General features: G+C 39.3%; 1 protein-coding gene and 1 long non-coding RNA gene across 15 annotated transcripts in view; one reads left to right on the forward strand and one right to left on the reverse strand.

Annotated features, from left to right (window-relative positions):
• Positions 1–226: 226 nt before the first annotated feature.
• Positions 227–22,651, forward strand: part of CPEB2 (cytoplasmic polyadenylation element binding protein 2) — a 68,803-nt gene continuing 46,378 nt past the window's right edge. For 2 of the 14 annotated variants that reach the window (XM_055385677.2, XM_055385678.2), the window contains exons 1-4: positions 227–2,724; positions 5,676–5,966; positions 6,710–6,799; positions 15,561–15,651. In XM_055385677.2, the coding sequence (XP_055241652.2) occupies positions 1,051–2,724; positions 5,676–5,966; positions 6,710–6,799; positions 15,561–15,651 (2,146 nt within the window). In that variant the 5' untranslated portion in view covers positions 227–1,050. Of the gene's footprint in view, positions 2,725–2,782; positions 3,259–3,458; positions 3,700–5,675; positions 5,967–6,709; positions 6,800–15,560; positions 15,652–22,651 lie in introns of those variants that run through there. The other 12 variants (XM_031010406.3, XM_031010407.3, XM_031010408.3 and 9 more) reach the window with 9 other exon arrangements.
• Positions 3,449–16,256, reverse strand: LOC109026601 (uncharacterized). Its single transcript, XR_008679399.2, has 3 exons — positions 16,174–16,256; positions 8,866–8,945; positions 3,449–3,540 (listed from the first exon to the last, which is right to left on the reverse strand). It is a non-coding gene; the product is annotated as an uncharacterized lncRNA (long non-coding RNA).

Raw genomic sequence — 22,651 nt, forward strand, 5'->3', positions numbered from 1 at the left:
CAAGTGAAAATGCCTGGAATATAGCCGAGGCTTCATGTTTACCCTACAGAAACACCCTCGGCGGCTTTAGGACGTCGGTGACAGCACCCCTACCAGCGCCTAAAAACAGAAACAAGCTAGAGGGCGCTACCTAGGGCTACAAGGAGGCCCTAGATCGGGGACTCGGGGTCTAGAGGTGCGGGGCGAGGCGCTCAGCGGACTTCAAGCCGGCAGAGCTCAGACGCCAGTTCACCACAGGACCCCCCGGGCTGGGCCGGGCTCCCGCGTTGCGCTGGGGGCCCCTCGGGCGCCTATTTCTACGCGGGCTTGCACAGTGCAGGCGCCGGTCGGGGTCCCGGGCCTCAGTTTCCCCCCCGGGCCAGCCCCGCTCTGGCAAGCCCGAGTGGTGCAGCAGGGCTTCTCCCCACCCAGGGCGGAACCGAGGTGACAGGAAGGAGGAGGCACCGCGAGGGGCGGAGACGCGTGCGACCCGGGCAGACTCTGCGCGGATCCCGCGCCAAGGAGGGGCCGTTGCCCAGGAACCGTCCCTCCCTCCCGCGCGTGCTTGCCCTCGTGCGCGCGCCCGCCCAATGCTCCCGACCACTGTTTGCCAGCCGACCCCCACCCCAACCGGCCTGTCCATTTCCCCGGGAGCGGAGAGACCCAAAGAGACACGCCGCTCGCTCCCGCCCTCCCGGGAGCGCGAGCGCGCCCTCGGCTGCGTCTCCATAGTAATGACGGGCGGGGAGGGGCGACGGGGACGCGGTGGCCTCGCGCCCGCGCGTGCCGGGACGCACCGCGGGGGGCGGCGCGATTGTGAGGTGGCGCTGACGCACGTTCCGGGGTTCTTAAGCGGCCAGGGCGGCTACGGCGACTGCGACGGCGGCGGCGGCGGCGGCGATCGCCGCGAGGGGTGGTGGGGCCAAAGTCGGTGCCCCCTGGCTCAGTCACGGTGTCCCTCTCTCACTGACTCCCCTCCTTCCACCACGGCCGCGCAACCCCAGCGCCGGCGGCTTCCTAGGTGGGGCAGGGGACGAGGAGCGTCTCCTCCCGCTGCCGGCGGCCTGATAAATGAGGGATTTCGGGTTTGGGGTGCTGCAGACCGCCCCGCTCCGAAGTAGCAGTCCTGGGCCCCTGTTCAGCGGCGAGGCATACGGTCCTTACGCCGTGGGGTCCGCCAACCCGCTGCCCTCCGCCACGCCCTTCGGCCCGCTGTCGCCACCACCGTTGCCTGTCACCGGCTTCTTAGAGGCCGCCTCCCCCTTCTCCATCCCCCTCGGCGGCGGCGCGGGCAGCCCGGCCGCCGCCGCTTCCTCTTCCTCCCCGTTCCTGGCGCATCAGCAGACCATGCAGGATGAGCTGCTGCTGGGGCTGACACAGCAGCCGGCGCGGCCGCTTTCGGGGGCGGCGGCCACGGAGAAACTCCCCAACCACCACCCAGGCGGCGGCACGATCGCGGGTGTGACCCACCTCCTCCCCTCCCAGGACTTCAAACCGAGTCTGCACCACCCCTCCTCCTCCTCCGCCTCCTCCTGCTGCTGCTGCCGCACCTCCTCCCCGCAGGACTTCAGTAAGCGGCAGCAGCAGCAGCTGAGCAGCCAGAAGAGGAAAGAGTTCAGCCCTCCCCACCTTCCCCACCCTCCGGACTCGAAGCCGCCGCCGCCTCCGCCGCTCCACTGCCCCGGTCGGTTCAGCCCGCCGCCGCCGCCAGCCGGCCCGCTCCTCCAGCCGGCGCAGCTCGCTCAGCGCCAGCAGCAACAGCCGCCGCAGCAGTTCAGCCTCCTGCTTCCGCAGCACCTCTCGCCGCAGGACTTCGCCCCGCGGCAGCGTCCGGCAGACCTGCCCCCGCTCCCGCAGCTCCCTCCCTCGCCGCCTGCAGCCCCGCGGCGCCGCCACGGAGGCGCGGGCAGCCCTCGCAAGACCCCAGCCGCGAGCGAGGGCAGCGCCGCCGAGTCCCCCAATGCGGGCTTGGCCTCCTCGACGCCGGTGAACCCCGCGCCGGGCTCCATGGAGTCACCCAACCACCCTCTGCTCAACAGTCCCAGTAACCTCCTGCCCGGAGGTGCGCTTGGCGCGGGCGCCTTCAGCAGCCTGCAGAGCCCGGACCTTCCACACCCGGGCGGCGGCGGCGGGGGCGGGGGGCCCCCAGGAGGCGGAGGGGGAGGCGGCTCCGCGTCGCCGCCGCCGCTGCCCGGCTTCGGCACCCCCTGGTCGGTGCAGACCGCGTCGCCGCCACCCCAGCCCCAGCAGCCGCCGCCGACCCAGCCGCAGCAGCAGCAGCCGCCGCCACCCCAGCAGCCGCCCCAGCCGCAGCCGCAGCCGCCCGGCTCGTCTGCCACCACCCCGGGCGGCGGCAGCGGTGGCTCGCTCAGCGCCATGCCGCCGCCCAGCCCCGACTCAGAGAACGGCTTCTACCCCGGGCTGCCGTCGTCCATGAACCCGGCCTTCTTCCCGAGCTTCTCGCCCGTGTCGCCGCACGGCTGCACTGGGCTCAGCGTGCCGACGAGCGGCGGCGGCGGCGGCGGCGGCGGCGGCGGCGGCGGCTTCGGCGGCCCCTTCTCGGCTACCGCTGTGCCCCCTCCGCCGCCGCCCGCCATGAATATACCTCAACAGCAGCCCCCGCCGCCCGCGGCGCCGCAGCAGCCGCAGAGCCGGAGGTCGCCCGTCAGCCCGCAGCTCCAGCAGCAGCACCAGGCGGCGGCCGCCGCCTTCCTGCAGCAGAGGAACTCCTATAACCACCACCAGGTACGGCGGGCGGCGGCCTGGCCGCGCCGCGGGACCGGGAGACCGCGGGCGGGGGACGGAGGCGGCGGCAGGGCAGCCGGGGACCCGACCTTAGCCCCGAGAGAAGCCGCGACGGGGGCCACTCGCCCAACTGAGAGTGGGACTGAGAGGGCGGACAACCGTGACAGGACTCGGAATCCCAGCCCCCGGCGGGTTGGGAGGGCAGTGGCCACCGTGGGCTGCGGGGGCGTGGGAGACGAGTTCGCGCTGGGAGCCGCGGCTGGCCGGGCGCCCCCTCGAACGTCCCAGCGCAGCGGTGGGGGCTGGGGCAGGGGCCGAATAGCGCCGGGGCCGCGGGCGGCCGGGCGCGGCGTCCCAACCCGGCCCTCCTAGCTGGCACACCCCGGGATCCGCCCTGTGCCCTGGGCCTGGAGGGCCGCCGCCCCGGACCCCCGACGCGGGGAGGCGCGGCGAGGACCGGGGGCTGGCCGGGGGCCTCGGAAGAGCGGCCGTGGGAAGTGAACTTGGGCAGGGGAAAAATGATTGCTGGAGAAGGTGCGTGCGGAGGAGCCCAAGACTCTGTCTCGCTGTCCAATGAGGGAAGGCAGAAAGGCTTTTTTTTTTCTTTGGAGTTTGTTTATTCTTATTTGGCCGGCGGTGATCTCGCCTTGAAGCCTCAGCCCCCGGTGCGGTCAGTCGAGCCGCTCCCAAAGCTCCGCCCGATCAACCTGCTGGCAGCGCCGCACCCTGGGCCGCCGGCGAGTCGGGAGGGAGCGGCCGACCGCCCTCCTCGCAGGACCTGGTTCCCGCGGGGCCGCCTCCTCGGCTGTCACAGGACTGGGAAAGAGAAACTGTTAGTGACCGCTCGGGTTCAAACCGAGATATCCCACGATTGTCTTAGTTTCTGTGCTTTTCAATGTTAGGGTCATGTTTTGTGGGTTTTAAGACAAAACTGAACTTGGATCTGGGATGAGTGTGTTTCCTCGTAGACTTTCGGTACATTTTTTGGTTGCCTTAACCTTCTACAAGGGAATATGTGGGCCGTGTGTATTTTAAGTGGGTAATATTGTGAAATGACACTGGGCAGAATTTTTATTTTCCGGATCTTTTTTGATTCAAGATCTTTTTTGTTATTCCCTCAATACAATTTTTGGGTGACCGCTAGATTGGTAAATTGGCATTGAAAGAGTGTCTTTTTGGTTTTGAATCTTGTTAGCATTTGTTGCAGAGTTCATTCTGTTTAAGTTCATTTTCTATTTTCGTGATTAAGGATTGACAGAGACGCAAAATATGACCTTAACCCCATAACTTTTTCAGTTGACCAAAGTTTTCAAGGATTAGTCTTTTTAAAGTGAATATTATCTAAATTAACCCAAGTGAAAGTTAACAGTTTATCTAAGTTAAAGTGACAGTGAACAGTTTTTGTTGAATCACTGATTTCTTTCTTAGAAAACAGAATGTGGCCTATAAGGATTGAAAATAGGGATTTTGAAATAATGTTCCACTTTTTCATGATTTTTATAACCCTCAGCAACTGTCTTTTGTGTCTCAGGGTCTTCATTTTGTTAACTGGAAACTTGCCCACAGAAAATTATCTATAGGTAATTTTGTATTCTTAAAGTTGTGATACAGAGCGTTGGAAGAACATATACCATGATCCATATTTAACTGTAATTTGCTTTTGGACAAAAGATGGGTCTAGCCATGGAGTGTGAGAGGTCACACAGCTTTCATATGGATTTTTAGATCACTGGAAGATCACTTTGAGCATTAAATCATTTAATAAGGAGAGTAAGGCCCTCAAGAATGAAGTGGTTTGTCCATGGCTCTCTAATTATGCTTTGGAACTCTGTGGAAGAGGAAAGAGTAATAATATACTCATGATTATGTTAGCATTTAAAAGTTTTTAAAAATTGGTGCTATAGATCAGGAGTTTCTCTTTTAATTGTCTTATAAAAAGCAGGTTCAATTTTAAGAGAACCATATTTATTTGTAGTAACTGTATGGTTCATACTTCTTTAGCTACATCTTAACACCAAAGTATTAAAGTATAAACTTATTGACAGTAGAATTACCAGCAATGAATACTTCTTAAAAAAAAAAAACCCAAAACTACAATTATTAGCTTTTTGGTGGATTTACCATTCTTTGATGATTTGACTTGTCTTGCCACAGGTTTGAGATTAGGATGTAATTTACTTTTGAAAATGAATCAACTTGATGGAGACTTGTATCAAGATCTCTAGTGGAATAATCAAAGCATATAGTTAATTGGCAGTATACCTCAGTGGATCCACCTATGGGCAACATCAGATAATTGCTTCACAGTTTATGGATAATTAAGTGAAATAAAAACAATTAAGACAAACTATGCTAAAACTGGAATAAAATGCCTCAACAGTTAAACAATGCAGAAAAATGACATAGTTTCTATACTGTCCTTATTTCAAAAGGCGATTTTAATTTGTACAAGAGTAATTCCCACTTTTGTAGTAGTGCAACTTGTTTTGGAAACATAAAGTCTATATATTTCACTTGTATGAGTAGGATATTTTAATTAACAAAGACCATATTTTTAGTTGTGTGCCTAGCATAATTAATATGGTTGCTTTAAGATCACCATGTATGTTATATCTTTAAGAATCTTCAGAGTTAATTTCAATTTTTTTCTTCATATTTATCATGTATACAGTTATTTCTGAAGGATAAAAAGGAACTGCATGGTTCTATTTTAGTAACTGTCATAAAATGTCATGATATTTATAGTATACAAGAAGATGAAAACTTGACCAGCATCAAATATGATTTCACATAGAAAGATCTCAAGACTGTTACTTTTATAACCTAGAAAAGATGTATTCTTTTGCCTTTATATATTTCATTCATATAAATTCTTAGGTCTGAAATTTGAATTTGAATTTGAATTGTAAATTCTTTAAATGCCGCAATTTAAATAGCTATGTTTTCCCTAGCCTCTTCTGAAACAGTCTCCCTGGAGCAACCATCAGAGCAGTGGCTGGGGCACTGGAAGTATGTCCTGGGGAGCAATGCATGGCAGAGATCATCGTAGAACCGGAAACATGGGAATCCCAGGAACTATGAATCAGATATCTCCATTGAAGAAACCGTTTTCTGGTAATGTCATAGCACCACCGAAATTTACTCGCTCAACTCCATCACTGACTCCGAAATCTTGGATTGAAGACAATGTGTTCAGAACAGACAACAATAGTAATACACTCTTACCCTTACAGGTAAGAATGGTATGTAAATGACCTTATCTCTAATGTTAATCTTTCAAAATAGGGAGTTGGGTGGTGGTGGTAATGGTATGCTAAAATTAACATTTTTTCAAATAAAGTTTTAATTTTTAAGCATGTAATTTAATTAACAAAGGTTAAAATACCTATACAGAGAAAATTGAGAATGTAAAATAATTCTCTAAACACGCAATGGAAAATAAGCTTAGTAAAACGTAGAAAAACCTGTTGTATTTATTAAATACATACTGAAGCTTTCAATTGGCAGCTCTTTAAGAATGCTTTAATTTATAAATTCTAATGGGCCACCAAAATTTGTTTCTCCTTTAATATAGCTAAGCTAATATGTTCTGTAATTGTAACTGTTCTTAGAATTGACTATAATTGGCTGTATATATATATTAGAATATACTTAGTACAGCTGTGATTGTGGCAAAATAATATTAGGGCTTTTTTGCATCTAATTTAAATTTATCTTCACTAATTCACCGATTATTTTTTCTAAATGTGGCCTAATATGTTGATTAGACTTTTTTTTTTTTCAGGCTTTTTATTATTTTGTTGAAGTTCCCTTATGGCTATTGCAAGTGAGGTTTTTGTTTTGTTTTGTTTTTTTCTTAAACCTTTAGAGGATGGAATGAGGATTTAAGATAGAGCTTTATTTTTTGTTTTCTTTCTTTCTTTCGTTGGGTGGGTATGGGGAAGACAACTGCTCATTTCTGATGAAAACTTCTATGCTATTGAAGGTGAGATCTAGTTTGCAGTTGCCAGCTTGGGGCTCAGATTCACTCCAAGATAGTTGGTGCACTGCAGCCGGAACATCCAGAATAGACCAGGTAGGCTGCACAGTGTATACTTTTTAGGATTTCGGTTAGGAGTTTAGTATTTATATTATGAGTAGGATTTATTATTTACTTAATTATACCTATTGAAACATATGTTAGAGGACACTGAAGCAATTTATTTTTTAAGGCTCACCTGCTTTGAACTATTTAATGTAAGAAATTTTTTATTTTCAAATTTAAGAGTAATCCTTTTATAATTCTAAAACATAATAAACTTTTTTTGGAAAAAGGAATTATATACACAAGAGCACCTGACTTTAAACATCAGTCAAACTAAGCAGATTGTATCTCTTTTCGGAATTAAATGCAATTAGGTACAAAATCATATGTTTACTTAACATCTAGCTTTATATTTAATGTTTCATAGAACTTTTCAGTAAATTTTTGTCATGAAGTCTGTATTTGTTTTGAGATATATTTCTAAAAAAGACTTCTCTTGGTTCAGTTTTTTCACCTTTATTAAAAAATACATAGCCTAGTATTCTAAATTTTGTTACTGCTTTTATACCCTGACTTATTCCAAATAATCAGTTTCCTATGGAGAAACCGTTAGTCAAAAAGCTGGGAGTTAGCCTTAATCAAATTACAGTTACACCTTTGGTGGTTACAAAATGCTATCTTTCTTCCTGCAAACTGAATTTGAATGTATACTAGGTACCAGGTGGTGAGGATTATTATAGGTTATAGAAAACTCAGTCTTTATATATGCAGGTTCTTTCTTACAGAGCTCAAGTTTGAATGAGCATAGACTTAACGTTGTGTGTGTTATATGAATGGAGCTATGTTATTCTAAGTCTCTTCCTTGGTTAATTTATCAACATGAGATGATTTTACAAGTAAGGGCATAAACAGATAAATAATAATACGTTTGTAAGTAACATTCTAATCTAGAAGGTTAGCACTAATTTTGATAATCAACCACTAACAATTGTTTTAGCCAAGTCCTGCCTGTTTTCCAAAGTAGTCCTGCCAGGGTTTTCACCTAGAAATGGTAGTTACTTCATGCAGTTTGCAACGTATTGTCTTGTTAATATAAGTTAGCTATTTACCTCTACTCTCTTCTCTAGTCTGGTCCAGTTAAGCCTTATTAGCGACGTTTTTATGGTAGCATTTTTGTATTTAAATTCAATACATGAATGCCTAGGAGATGGTATGTTTAGGAGAAGAAAATTAATGTAATTATTTTGAAGGTGGCAAGAGAAATGTTTTCAGATAGAAGAGGACATAATTACTCTGTGCAGAAAGAAGCAATAGGATGGATACATGTATAGGATACATGTATAGGAGAAATAAGTATCCATGGAAAAGAATACAAATTAGCTGGCATACATGGTCCATGAGGCAGGGACAGATGTTGAGAAATCAGATTATTGAGTTGATTTCAGTTGGTGGAATGCTAGAGAGGAGATAGGGGTGATAACGAAAGGGAAGCTTTCAAACCAGCCTTGGGGGCTGCCCTCCCACTTAGACTTCAATCAAAGCTACTCTGCTTTTACCTGTATTATAACCTAAGATTTTAGGGAAATTTATTTTAGGAAAAATGATTTTGGTGCTTAAAGATAAACTTATCTGGTAAACTGCTGAGATATTGGCATTGCCTTTGGACTTTTGAGCCAGAGGTGTGATGTGATGAAGTAAAAGACAGTGGTGGGGAAAAAAAAGAGATAATGGAAAGTGAATGGAACTGGAAGGAAAGAAGGCCTGAAACTTGGATCTTCTTCCTCTTCCTCATAATCTTTATGACATTGAATGATATAGTTTATGGGTTTTCATCTCTTTGGGTCACAGTTTCCTTATCTGTGAAAGGGGGACCTTGAACTGGGTCATTTAAGGCCTTTCCAGCCAGCTTTTAACACTTTCTCTGATCTGTTTTGGCCATTTCTTTTCCTCCATGCTGCCCCACCCCCCTTGCCTCTATTTTTAGAATACAAGCCTCTTGTTTTCTTTGAGCGAAGGGTCTAAGGCATTAGTCTAAGGCAGTGGAGGTAGTATGTGACCTTTCAACTGGACTTAAAAGCAGTGTCATTGTCTCCTCTAAGTACCCTAAGAGTACTTACACATAGTTTGTTGTGTGTTTCCATCTTTCCATAAAAGGTTGAGGTATTTGAAGTTGAGCCTCTTAAAAATACAGCAGCAGCTACAAAATGAAGTTGATATCTTAAAATGTTGGGTAGTTTCTCATTCTTTGGCAAAATTAAAATTATAGAAGATTCTTAGTCACTTAAATATCTGAGGAGATTATCTGCATTTCTGACCTTTTGTCATCATATACAGTGTAATTCTAGTATATTTTTGTTAACAAGTACATTATTTTACAACATTTTACTTTTTATTTCCTTTAGTCTCAAACTGATTGGGGCCTAGAATATAATACAAAATTCTAGAACTGAAGTCTTAATTCTTATACTTGGATACTGCGGGCTTTACCTGTATCAAGAGCTGAACACGTAATCGAATTCAATAAATAAGAAAGAGCTAGTTTTGTAGGTTGATTTTTATTTCTGTTAATATGTAAAATTTTGTGGGTTGGAATTTTATTTTGAATAAGATTTTTTAAAAATAGAAAACCCTCAAATTTAAAACTTTTTAAAAGCAAATATAAATTATTATAAACATTTCTGACTTTAAAATGAGTATTACATATCTCTGTGAATTTCTTTTCTTTTCTTTTTTTTTTTTTTTGAGACAGTTTCACTCTGTCGCTCAGGCTGAAGTGCAATGGCACGATCTCGTCTCACTGCAACCTCTGCCTCCCGGGTTCAAGCGATTCTCATGCCTCAGCCTCCCCGGTAGCTGTGATTACATGCATGCACCACCATACCCGCCTAATTTTTATATTATTAGCAGAGACAGGGTTTCACCATGTTGGCCAGGCTGGTCTCAAACTCCTGATCTCACGTAATCCGCCCGCCTCGGCCTCCAGAGTGCTGGGATTACAGGCTTGAGCCATCACGCCCGGCCAGTATATCTACATGAATTTGCTTAGGGTTATTAATTACTGTACTTTAAAATGTCATTAGCTAGTTACCCTTGCGAGAATCATACTCAAAAGTTTGAATTCTAAATGATATTACAATGGAATTTGCAGCCAGATCCAGCAATGTGCACTACTTGGAAGGCTGAGGCAGGAGGATTGATTGCCTGAGCCCCAGAGTTGAGTCCAGCCTCGGCAACGTAACAAGACACCACCCCCTCTTCCCAAAAAAATAGGAGTTTTCAGTTTAATGTTAAGGTTACACTATATTTATTCATATGTTTTAAATCGAAGAGTAAATATCCTTTAAGTGAGGTTATTATTACTTACAAGTTTACATATGACATATCAGCTCACTGTAAACAAAGTAATGTCTTGCAACAGTAACTGAGTGTGTGAAGCATATACGTGCATGTCCGCCTGCCTTCCACCTGGGGAATTATCAATATATCAACTCTCAATTTTTGCTCTTCCACAAGCTCTACTTGCAGTGCTTGAGCATGTCACATAATAAACTACCTTGAATTAATTGAAGATACTTTCCATTAATCTTTAATAGGCTGTTATGATAATGTGGTAAATCGTAATTTGGAGATCTGTCTCAGAAAAAATATTATTTGAGTCTTTACTCACCTTACACACAAAAAAACAGTATATAGTTGCATACCAAATCCAATTTGTTTATCTGATAAAGCATTTCTTAAATAGTGGTTTGTAAACCAGATGAACTTCAGGGACATTCATAGTCATCAAACTGTTACATGCCCACTGAAAATGAAAAAGAATGGACTCTTGTATTACAGCTTAAGTAATGGATGCCCTCTTTTTGTTTCCTATTCTGTGTTCAGTGCTTTAATTGTTCTTGAAATGTTTTCCACTTGCCTATTTTAATTCTTGTGAGTACTAGAATAGCTTTGGCCTTTTAAAACATTTGATTATTTTTTTCTGAGAATGACTAACACACTTTATTGAGATTCGAAATTAATAAAGAAAATAAATGTATCTTCATTCATTCTGTATGTTAGTGTTTTAATTACCCTTAGAATATATGGATAAAAAATACTATTCTTTGTCTTGGAGAAGGTAAGAGTCTGGTTAGATGAATAAGGGATATCTATGTAGAACAACTAGAGAACGAGAAGAGAGCTTATGAGATTGAGTACTACGTTATGCAGTAGAGTAGCACGTCATCTGCTACTGAGTATGGTGCAATAACATTGTGTAACAGGAAAGTATGATCAATATCTACTTAAAATTAAGGACAATATTAGCACTACATTGCTTTATTTTAAAGTAAAAATTAGAGAACTAAACACAAACATTGTAAGTACAATAAAAGCTGATCTTTCTAGTTAAGCAGAATAATACATGTTCAAGCATCTGCTAAATCATTAAATAGAAGAATATAGGGGTTTTCTATAATCTTATTTTTCTTTGGAAGAGTACCTCATTTTCAAGAGGAGAAGTTTCTAATTGACCACTTCTTTTAAAATAAAACAGAGTTTTTAATGTATCCCAGCAAAAAAATTAATATCTCTTCAAAAAGTTCTCTTGTGATTAAGTTTGAATTCCCTTTGTCATACTGCTTCTAATATTGTACACTGACCTCCTTAGTTATTTTTCAGTGTTTATAATCTTTTCTTAGGTTATCTTTTTTCAAGATTAGGATTACTTTGTTCTTTTCTGTGTTTTTCAGCCTTTCTAAGCTTTTATTGACACTCCTGTAAGTGTTTGTGGCAAATGTCTGGGTTTAAGAAAAACCATGAAATAAATATTATAATAAAAGAGGTTATGCCTTTTCCAACAATGTTTTCTAATCATTTTATTCTGTTAGTTATTGTGAGATTCTGTAATCTCAGTTTCTGAAAGCCCATTTAGTTGATTCTTTGCCAGATAGTTTTTATATTTTAGAATAGATTGCATGCACACTTTTCCTCATAGAGTCTTATTTTTCTGAAGTATTTTGGTGTTTTCAAATAACCTTGTAGTAATAAATGTAAATTACATTGCTATGATTTTCCATATTTGTTAATGATAATTAGTATTGTTGCATTCATGGTAACTTGAAAATTGTCTTAGTTCTTCTATTTAGTTTTCAAACTGATGGCAGTTTGCATGAACACAATTTTTCCTAATGTCTGTATTTCAGAAGAATGCATGAGTGTTTGTTTTATAACTAGATTTGTTTCTGTTTTTTCAGAAGTCATATTTTAATTCCCGCAATTTATTTAATGGAATTATCTATATCTTTTGCATGTAAGCCTATAGGTTTCATTAAATTCAAAAAGCAATTTTGAGGTGTCATGTGCTCTTTGGTTGCTCAAGGCTGTTTTATGTTTGTTGCTTTAAAAATCACATGGGATGCAGCTGATGCTTTACAAAGTACAACCAAGCTAATCGTTTTAAAATAGCTTTGCTGTTTTCTTTCCTAGAGTAGGAGTTTAGGATCAAATACTTAACAGAAAAAGGAAAATAAGAGACCTTATAAGTAGGCATCTCACTGATTCAGTTAGATACAGACATTCAAGCTGAAGTTATTAATACATGCAGCCTTTTTGAATAACACCTCTCAAAATTGATTATATAGTGGTCACTCATATTTATAGTTAGTTTAAGGATGTTTCTCTTTCATACTTTAAATATTGTCCATGACCCGTGCAATAATTTTACCATGCTATAGAGGAAGATCACACCTCTTGCAATGAAGGTAGAGGGTACTTTCCCCTACACCTCCAGAAAAAGGAAGTTACTTGGGAAATATTGTTTGGGTGATTTAATAGTTACCATTAATTAAGGTCATCGGTTGACTGGGCATAGGTTGATTCTGTTCAAAGTTAACAACCTAAAAAGATAACCATGAACTGTAATATATTTCCTTTGTGAGGATTTAGGGTAAGGAAGATAATAAAGTATTTTAAAGTATTTACAATATACTCTTAGAACCTTCATGATATGGCACACCTGCAGAGGGATTTTTTGCTTAATTATATGAACATTAACTTTTATCATTACAGCTTACATTTTACAATTCTATTTTAAATACATCTGGGAACTTTCAGTATTGTAGTACTTAATCTTCCATTGGGTGGTTGGAAATTCAGGTTCATAGCAAGCCACGTTAATCTGATGCTTGTCTCAGTTTAGTCAATTAACATTTGACTACCTATTCCGTTGAGGATTCTGAGAAAGTTTTATAGTCCTTTACAATTACTATTTAAAAAGTACAGTCTTTTTCCTTACAGAACTTGACTTTTTTTTTTACATTTTTTACTGAGTTTTTATGGTAGAGATAAAGGAGTATTCATTCAACAGACATATGAGAACTAACTATATTCTGTAATTAGATAGTCCCTATTCTTAATCAATTTAGAAGTTTAGTGGGACAGACAGGAAAATCAACAAATTAGTTATGAACACAGTATAGTGGAAGTGCAGGGAAGATGGAAATATCTGGACAGATTCCTAAAATTAATATGTCATTTTTGCCCATATAGGCCATCCTATTCTCTGTTTCAGTTTTATTAATATTTCATTTATTTTAGAGTATTTTGAGTCTTTTTCTTTTCTATAATTTTTAAAGAGACTATAGGCATCATCTAGTCTGACATGATTATTTTCTAGGAGTTAGAACCAGAGCCTAGAGAGATTTAGTGACTTCAGACGAAGAAACTAATTGCTTCCTATAAAGTGTGATATCCAGACCAGCAGAATTAGTATCGCCTGGGAACTTGTTAGAAATACATACTCTCAGGTTCCACTCCAGACCTACTGAATTTGATGTGTTTCAGCAGTCTGTGTGTTTAACCAGCCTTCCAGATGATTCTGAAGCATGTTCAAGTTTAGGAACCACTGTTACAGCTCATTGATTCTTTGTGCCTCCATCACTAATCAAGGTCACTGTTCTAGAGAGCAGCTGTTATTGATGCATGTGTTTTACCTCAGGGGCCTTTCAGTAAAAATCAGTAAAGAGTACTCATAGAGTTAATTGGTGATAAAGCTGGAATAAAAGCCTCCAGTCTAGCGTTCCTTCCGTCATTCAGTGTTACTTTTTACCTTTTTAAATCCCTGACAGCAACTTAGTCTACAGTACTGATTCTGAACCCCTAGCTTTAAAAAGGCTACAACCCTAATATAAACATCAAAGTAAAGTAAATAAATGAACATATTCTTAGAAAAGCTTTTTAGGTTTTTCTTCAGCTTTCTAAAGAACTGATTCTGAATCTTCTCTGGATTGTGGACTCCTGTGGAAAACTGATGAAAGCTATAAACCTTTTCTTCAGGAAAAAAAAAATTATGTATACACTAGTCCCCCCTTATCCATGAGGGATACATTCCAAGACAATCAGTGGATGCCTGAAACTGCAAATAGTGCCTTCATATGCTGTTTTTTTCCAATGAAGACATATGTATGATAAGGTTTAATTCATAAATTAGGCACAGTAAGTGATTAACAACAATAATAATAAAGTAGGACAATTATAACAATGTAATAAAAATTATGTAAATGTGGCATCTCTGTCTCTCAGAATATCTTACTGTATTGTCCTACAGATAACTGAAATCGTGGAAGGCAAAAATGCAGAAAGGGGGGACTACTGTACACCTATGAACAGTATATTATATATAATCTCAGAGACTTCTGGTCTCTCTTGAAGCTCATGGACGCAGGTTAATAAGTGCCTTATTTTGATTTCTATGGGGACTTTTATTTCCACTTAATTTTCAGATTCTTCCTTTCCATTTTCTGTGACAGTCATTTTTTGAGAGTTTAGAATGGACTATCCTGTATCCCCCACGTATACATAAGCTTACACATGCGTGTACACACGTATGTAACTGGGTGGGTGAGTATTTTGGGAAGACTCCTAGATTATTTGGAGGGCATGGGCCAGAGCTTCCTCTAGTAGTTCCCCACATACCTTTTTTCAGGTACACTGAGTATGTATTGAACAGAATACAATAGAAATTCATGGACATTAAAGAGTCAGATCCTTTCAAATGAGCAAGTGAAGGGATTGAACATGCAGCAAACAAGATTCTGATAACACAAGACTTTGGAGACTTGGTGAAGTAGCAGACTTAATGAGATTACTGTGCTTTTACTCTTCTCTCCTCCACCTGCCTATTTTGCAGGGGAGTTGGGGGAGGCCGGCTTAAAAATGCAGAGACAAATATGGAAGCACTTTAGAGAGTAATATATGAATCTGAATATTCTAGGCATTAGTCCTTGTTCTGGTTATTAGTATCTTATGCTTTTGATTTTTACCATATAAGATGTTTATGCACTCATGAAATTCAGACTACTATGTCAAATAACAAAATGTTTGATAGATGTTTAAAGTATGGTGCAATTATGGAACTAAAATATTTCCTCCCAAATATTTATTTTCTATGTGCCACACTATCTGTCTTCCTAAATATGTGAGAAAAGTTTTGAAATTAACCAAAAAGTGCTTTCTGTGTGTATAAGATTTCAGGAAACTTTATAGAGAAAAGTAACTATAGAAATTATTTTACTGTTTTGCATTAGTATTGCCAATAAAATTAGATTACTTTTGATAAAAGATTTAAGAGATAAATGTACTGAAAATAATGTCCTCCAATGCGAGGAACATTGTAGTTCATGAGATCTTTAGTTATTGGTATTTTTGTGGGATATAGATTAATTAGTAATAATCAGAAGTCCTATTTTATGTAAGAGAATTTAGATAGTGTTTTATAATCGCTTTTTGAAAAAACTGCATAGATTATAATGTCTTTTTTCCTCTTCTCTTCCAGGATCGAAGTAGAATGTATGACAGTTTGAATATGCACTCTTTGGAAAATTCCCTTATCGATATTATGAGAGCAGAGCATGATCCTCTTAAGGGTAGGTGACTTTTTAAAAAAATATATGTTTATATTATACACCAATTTGCTTATCTTACTAGTTTTTATATGAAAGTGAACCCTAAGTAGCACCTATATCCAATATAAAACTCTCTTACACATTTATTAATGAGAATCTTTGTTTTTATGAAATGCCATATTTTTCCTTTGTTGCTTAATGTGAGCTCATCTCCCTTGACTTACAATTTAAGGAAAATTTACTATTTAGAGACATGCTTCAGTTCACCAGAGAATGAAGGATGGATCTAAAAGTATACACTAGTCACTTTTCTAGAATTCTTTCAAGTACAAAAATACTAAAAATATTTCCTGGAATACTTGTATTCACAATTTGCAGTGATTCCAGCCTAGAATTATCCCTAGTTAACCTCCTTTCTCTATTTTTCTTCTACTGTCATAGGGTTTTGAAAGGGGGGGAATATTTTATAGTAGCTTCTCTGAGGTGAAAAACAGCTTTTCATAGAAGTTGAGACAAATTAGGGAAAAGAACCGGCACACTTACCCTATAGTAGCAGTCTTCACTAATTGTTTATAGTATTTGAAGAAATTTCATTAGCATACTTGTTTTTGTCTGTACATATTCTGTGTATAAAATGAAAAAAGCAATTAATATATATTTTTATACAATATATCACATTGTCATTTATATCAGTGGTGAAAATCTACCGAATTGTCTATTTGAGTCATGACAGTTACTATTTATCTATTGCTACATAATAAATTATCTCAAAACTTAGCAGCTTAAAAACAGCAATAAATATTTATTACCTTAAACAGTTTCTGTGAGTCAGAAATTCAGGAGCAGCTTAACTATTTTATTCTGGCTCAAAATCTCTCACTGAATCAAAATCATGGATTACTTTGTAAATTTTCGCCATTTTTAATTCTATAAAGCCAAGTTAGAATTCTCTTTCAAGATTTGGCCTAAAAACTATAAACTTCCATATTGGCAGGGAGGTGGTGATGTGGGGCTAAGTTGATAATACTGACCACGTATCTAACTATTCTGTTCTGTTTATGGATTTTTCTTGTAAAAAGAATTCCTTGTCTTTTTAATTCCTTAATTTTAAGGAGCTTGAGAAGCTGAGGGGATATTAGTGATTGTTGATTATGTGTGCTAATAGTAATTCCTCATACAAATTTATAGTTGTATGTCAGGTTTTTGGGGATGTTTGAGTTTCTTTTTTTTTTTCTTTTTTTTTTTTTTGCTTCTAACCAAAATTCAGCTTAGTTTTTTGAGTATCTTTGTATAGGGTCTTGGTCTTTTTCACTGTTATGCTGGCAGTTTCAGTGGTTTGTCTTAGATCCACCGTTTAGAATAGAAGCCAGCAGCTTATGATTAAGAAGTTTCCTGTTTATCTCCTTGGCTTCTTAAGAAAGAAAACTCTTAGAAACTCTAATACAAGATAAAGTCAAGATTATTAACTGTTACCAGTGGATAATAAAAGTTTTTCATTGTTGTTTCTCCCAGTCTTTTTTTTTTTCAAAAGGCTTTTTAAACATGTTAGACAAAATGTTCATTGTGGCACTGTTAATTACCTCAGTTTTTCTTTTTGCTAGCCTGGGTTATAGTAAAAGTGAAGGGAAACCTAAAAAGAGGACATTGAAAAGGAAATGGAAGCATTATAAGGCTAAGGGGAATTTTATATATATATATATACACACACACACACACACGCATATATAGATATATATGTTTTTTAATCTCAAGTGAATTCAAAATTTTTAAGTTAGGAAAATTATCTTTGGCTGTGAGAAGGGAAAAAACATGCTCACTAACCACCTTTAGGAATCATTATGGTGACAAGTCTTCATATTTACACAAAACGTGGAATATTTTATCTTCCACGCGTTTTATGACGGAATTTTTAAGTAGAGAAAAAAGAAAAAAATCGAGAAACTTTCTCTGCATGAAATAAAAAAATAAGACTGATATTTTTACAAAGCACCATCATATCCCTATTTAAAATTATCTTGGTACTAAGTGCTGCCACTTTGTCTTTTTTTTTTCCTTTCTTTTCTTATTAATACAAATTCCACTGCCTCCTGGGATATTATGTTGTATATTTTCTTTCTCTCCATACTCTGATTATTGTACTTTTTTCTTTGGGCTAGACCTCAGTAGAATCTTCTAAATCAAGGTGGTAGCAAATGGAATAAACCATCCAGGGTTTAACATCTGAATTTGCTTTCCTTCTTTCCATTACTGTTCTTGAGGGCAGTATTTCGCCCTCTGTCTCATCTCTTGTCTCTTACCTTCTCAACCCTTGTAGGAAATCCTGTCCTCTGTTTAATTAAAAAAAAAAACTATTTTCCCCTAGAAAACAAAATGAATATTATTTTATCCTTTTTAAATGCTGTTTTACAAACCAGCCATTTGTTTTGTTTTTGTTACGGGATCTGATGAAAAAGGAGAAGGGAGTTGGAGGGTAAACTTTTAAAATGAATTGTTTCTCTTTATATTAATGCTGAAAATATCTAGGAAAATGAACTTGAGTGAGGAGAGATATTAGTTATCTCTCTATAATTATCCCAAAATTTAGCAGATCAAAAAAACAGTATACATCATCTCACACAATTTCTGTGGGTTTAAATTTGGCAGCAGTTTAGCTGGTTACTTCTGGCTGAGGATATCTCATGAAGTGTAGCAGTCAACATACTGGCTGAGGCTGCAGTCATTTGAAGGCTTAACTGGAACTGGAGGATCTTTTTCTAAGATGGTACACTCACATGGCTGGGTGTTGGCAGAAGAACTTCGTTGTTGCTTCATGGACCTCTCTACAGGGCTATAAAATTTTTCTTACAACATGGTTGCTTATATCCCCCAAAGTGAGTGATAAAAGCTCAAAACAAATGCCCCAGTGTCTTCTATGTCCTAGCCTTAGAAGTCTCATACCATCATTTCCACAACATTCTGTTAACTGCATAGATCAGCTCAGCTCAATTTAGGCCGAGTCTGCTATTCAAGAGATGTGAATACTAGAGGCTGGCTACCACAGAGGTAAAAGGCAGAGTGGTAAATTTGTATTCAATTCGACCCGCAGTTAAAGGAAAAGAAAAATTAGTCAAGGTGAGACTGTCAATTGGAAGAAAGCAGTCAAGCAGATCTCTAGAATGCTAAGTGGCAGGTTCCTGACCTAACTGAGGACTGGTGATTGTGCTAACAGAAGCACCTTCCCTCTTATCCTTGTTTATGCCCAAAACACTTCACTGCAGCTTATTTGCCTTTTCCTACTCCCCAGTGTTTTTTCAGGACAGTAGGGAACCTCCATTGTTTAATGTTAATATTTTCATGGTCTGGCATAGCAGGTGGGAAGGGTCTAGTCTTGTTGGAGTTGTACAGATGTGAAATGATGGCAACCCAAGATGGAATGCAGAATGTGCTTTACTCAATTAAGTGTGTCTGTTTTTGCACAAGTTTCCTAGACACTGACTGCACGTTGTCGGAGACAGACATAGTGTCTGCCCTCATTGTATAGCCTACTGGGGAAAGAGAGATTCCTTATACAAATACAATATACATATATCTACTGTGTGTTAGAAATACTGTGGAGGAAGATTATGAGGTGTTTAGAGAGATTATAAATGGAAGTACCTAATTTAGATGTGGAGTAAAGGAAGCTGAGACCTGAAGCATGAGCAGCGCAATGATGGAAAAATTGGGAGAAAGTGTCAATTAGACAAAGGAACCAGAATGTGCAAAAGCATGGAAGAGATTGTTACATTTGAGGAACTGAAAGGAGGCCAGCCCTGGCATAGCTTGTTTAGGGCTGCCTGATGCCGACTGGGTGTAACAGGGTGCAGTTAACACTGTCGAGAGTGTGCTATCTTTTGCTATGGATCGTGAACAGTGACACACTGTTAAATGCTTTCTTTAGTATGAATGGCACTGACCCGTCTGCTTTATTTATTGTGTGGTAGTTTCTCTCCATTAACATCCTATTTTCTGGTGACTATCTTGATTCTTGGCAAATAATTTGCTTTTCAAAGGAAGATCATGGATTCTTTAAATGGTTAAAATAAATCATGCTTTGCCAAGTACTGCTTTGTAGTTTTTCAGTTTTAGATTTGCATACCTATTTTAAATAATTTGTGATTTTTTAATATATGTGTATATATATTCCCCCTTTAACAAAAGAACAAGACAGTGATTATTGTTAAGCTCTTTTCCTTCCCTGCCCCCAACAATTTGTAAAAAGGCTTACTGTGTGGGTATTTTTGCCAGAAATTGCTTGTATCATTCCCCAAAGTATAGGGACAAACAAAAGTACTTAATTGTATCTCATAAAAGTTGATTTGAAAACTCTAGGAAGAAATGTAGTTTATATAGCGGTTTGGGGGAAGATCTGTGTCAGTAAGTCATAATGCCTTTACCAGTGTTTCATGAGCAGTTAAAGGGAATTAAGGAAAAAGAATTTAGAATATGATTTTACACCAAGAAATGTCTAGAAGTGGATGCCTTTAAAACTTATTTACTACGTTTTTATATATCTAGTGTCATTTTTATTACCTGATTGCTAAACTCCTATTTTTTAAGACTCCTGAAGTAAGAAGCTCTGTTTATTTTAGGGCATATAAGCCCTGAGAAAATAAGGAGTTATTCCTGTAAGGTGCTGACTGATTATGGTAGTACCAAATTGCTTGTTTTCTTCCACTTGTCCCTCTCTTTCTCTTCAGCTGACCTTAATATAAGATTACAATACCAAGTCACAAAATAACTTGTATAAATTTCTAAAAGTCTCCATTGTGAGAACTTATATTTAGAATTTAAGAACTGTCGAGCCAGACAGAGGTTCTCAGACACTGAGACTGTGTCAACCATGTGGTTTTCAGGGCCCATCCTAGAGGTGGTGTAGTTCATGTGGGGTGTAGAACACACCTGGAGAAACTCTGGTATAAGAGAGCAATGGTAAAGAGATCTTTAAAAAGCTGTGAAAGTTTAATGGCATTTTTAAAATAAAGTACAAAATAAAACAAATACCAATAGTATACATGCCAAAGCAGGTATGTCATCTGCTCTTACAGGACTCTTCCTTATTTCCCCTGACAGAGAAAAAGGGGTGCATTTCTCAAAACTGAGTTTACTTTTTCTTCAGCCACTGGTGTTTTCCTGAAGTCGAAAGTTTTAAAATTGCCAATAGCAAAGAAAAAAGAGTATAGAAGAAAATCACATATATTAGATACATATCTAATATATGTATCTAATATATATATACATTCAGTTTTAAATGAAATGTTTCCATTTATTTTAAAAAGGAGTAAGTAGAATTGACATTCTTTTTCCTTTATTGATTTTTCGTTTCTTTATTCTATAGACTCCTGGCCTTTGATAGGAAAAAAAAATTATTAACTTTTGGAGTAAATTATATTTATATAGCAGCCATATGTATTTTATTAAACATATTCTGACTTTAAGAGGTGATTACTCTTATAACATACATGGAATCTTAATACTTTACCCTTCCTCTACTAAGAATTGTTCATCTTAGTGAAAGTACAGTTTATGAGTTTGACTGGTAATTGAGAATGTCTGTAGATTGAAAAGGAAATGATAAAAATGTGGTTGTGAAAGTTTTTGTTTTAAAAAAACTTATTTGAAATATGACAGCATGGATAGAGATAAGTTTTGTTTTTATTCCTTTTTACATAGTTGTCTTTATTACAAACTTATTAAAACATACTTGAGTTTTATTTCTTCCAAGCATCTTTGAATATTTAGGTAAATGATTTAAATTATGACAGACTGAAATTTTTTTGTTAAAAACTAAAACCCATCAGACAGAAACTACAATGAATTTTATTAAAATCACATTTATTTATTCAGAACATGTATGTGCTTACTGCAATCCTGTTATTCACCACAAAGCATCTTTCATATGATTTGAAAAATGTTTATATCACTTGTTTTAAATGGAAAGTAGAACAACAAAAAGAATGTTTCCTATATATAACTTGCAGTGATAAAAGCAAGTAATTGGAATAATTAGGCTTATGCATTTTAACTACTTATAGTATTTGAAGATATATCAAAGAATTTCTTCTGAAGGTTTTTTCTCCAAAATGATAGCATTTTATCCTTTTTAAAGTATTTGTTTTCCTGTTACAAAAAAAATAGTATTCATTTATTAAAGAAAATGTGGAAACACTAGGACAAACAAGTTTTAAAATCATCACTTATCTCACAAACTAAAATAATCATAATTGATATTTTGGCGTATAATTTTTCCAGTCTTTTCATTCTTTATTTATAAACTTAAAATATTTGCAGTAATTAAATCTTTGCCTTCCATCCAACCTGGTTAACTTTTTTAAAAAATTAGCTTAAAAATATATTTACATAATTTTGAAAGTCAAGTAGTGCTATAAGTCTTATATAACGAAAAAATAGAAGTCTCCTTCCTCCTCCTTGTTTGTCCACTTCAGATTCCTGCTCCTTACTGGTAGCCACTATGAGCTTTTTTTTTTTGAACTGATTATGTAATTATTTGTAAATAATATGCTTGTGCTTCTATATTTCCTACATTTTAGGTGTACGTATGTTGATATTCTAATATGACTTAATATCCTTCAATATTTCCCCTACTCTGTCCTCCAAAATGATAAGAGCACTTTTGTTTAAGTCAGGGATTGTATTACTGAGATAAGGCAAATAATATTCATAGATGAACCTTGTATGTTTTGTACTATAATGTAACATTTTCTTTTTCATAAAGCTTTATTTTTCCTGGAATTAATCATTATCTTTTTTAGTTTATTTGCTTAGTTTTCTAAGTATTTATCATTAATTCATCCCAGTATTTATCCACAGACTGTAAAGCTTCTTTCAATACATACAAACACATCAAATTATCATCCAGATTGTTTTTTTTCATTATTGCAGTCCTATATAGCAGTCATTTTGGGACTTCCATAATCCTAGGAATTCCTTTTTTTCTGTGGAATCCATGTCCTAATCCCCATGTCCTTTCTTTAATGACTTA

Source organism: Gorilla gorilla, chromosome 3 (genome assembly GCF_029281585.2).
Source record: "Gorilla gorilla gorilla isolate KB3781 chromosome 3, NHGRI_mGorGor1-v2.1_pri, whole genome shotgun sequence".
Classification (NCBI taxonomy): Eukaryota; Metazoa; Chordata; class Mammalia; order Primates; family Hominidae; genus Gorilla; species Gorilla gorilla.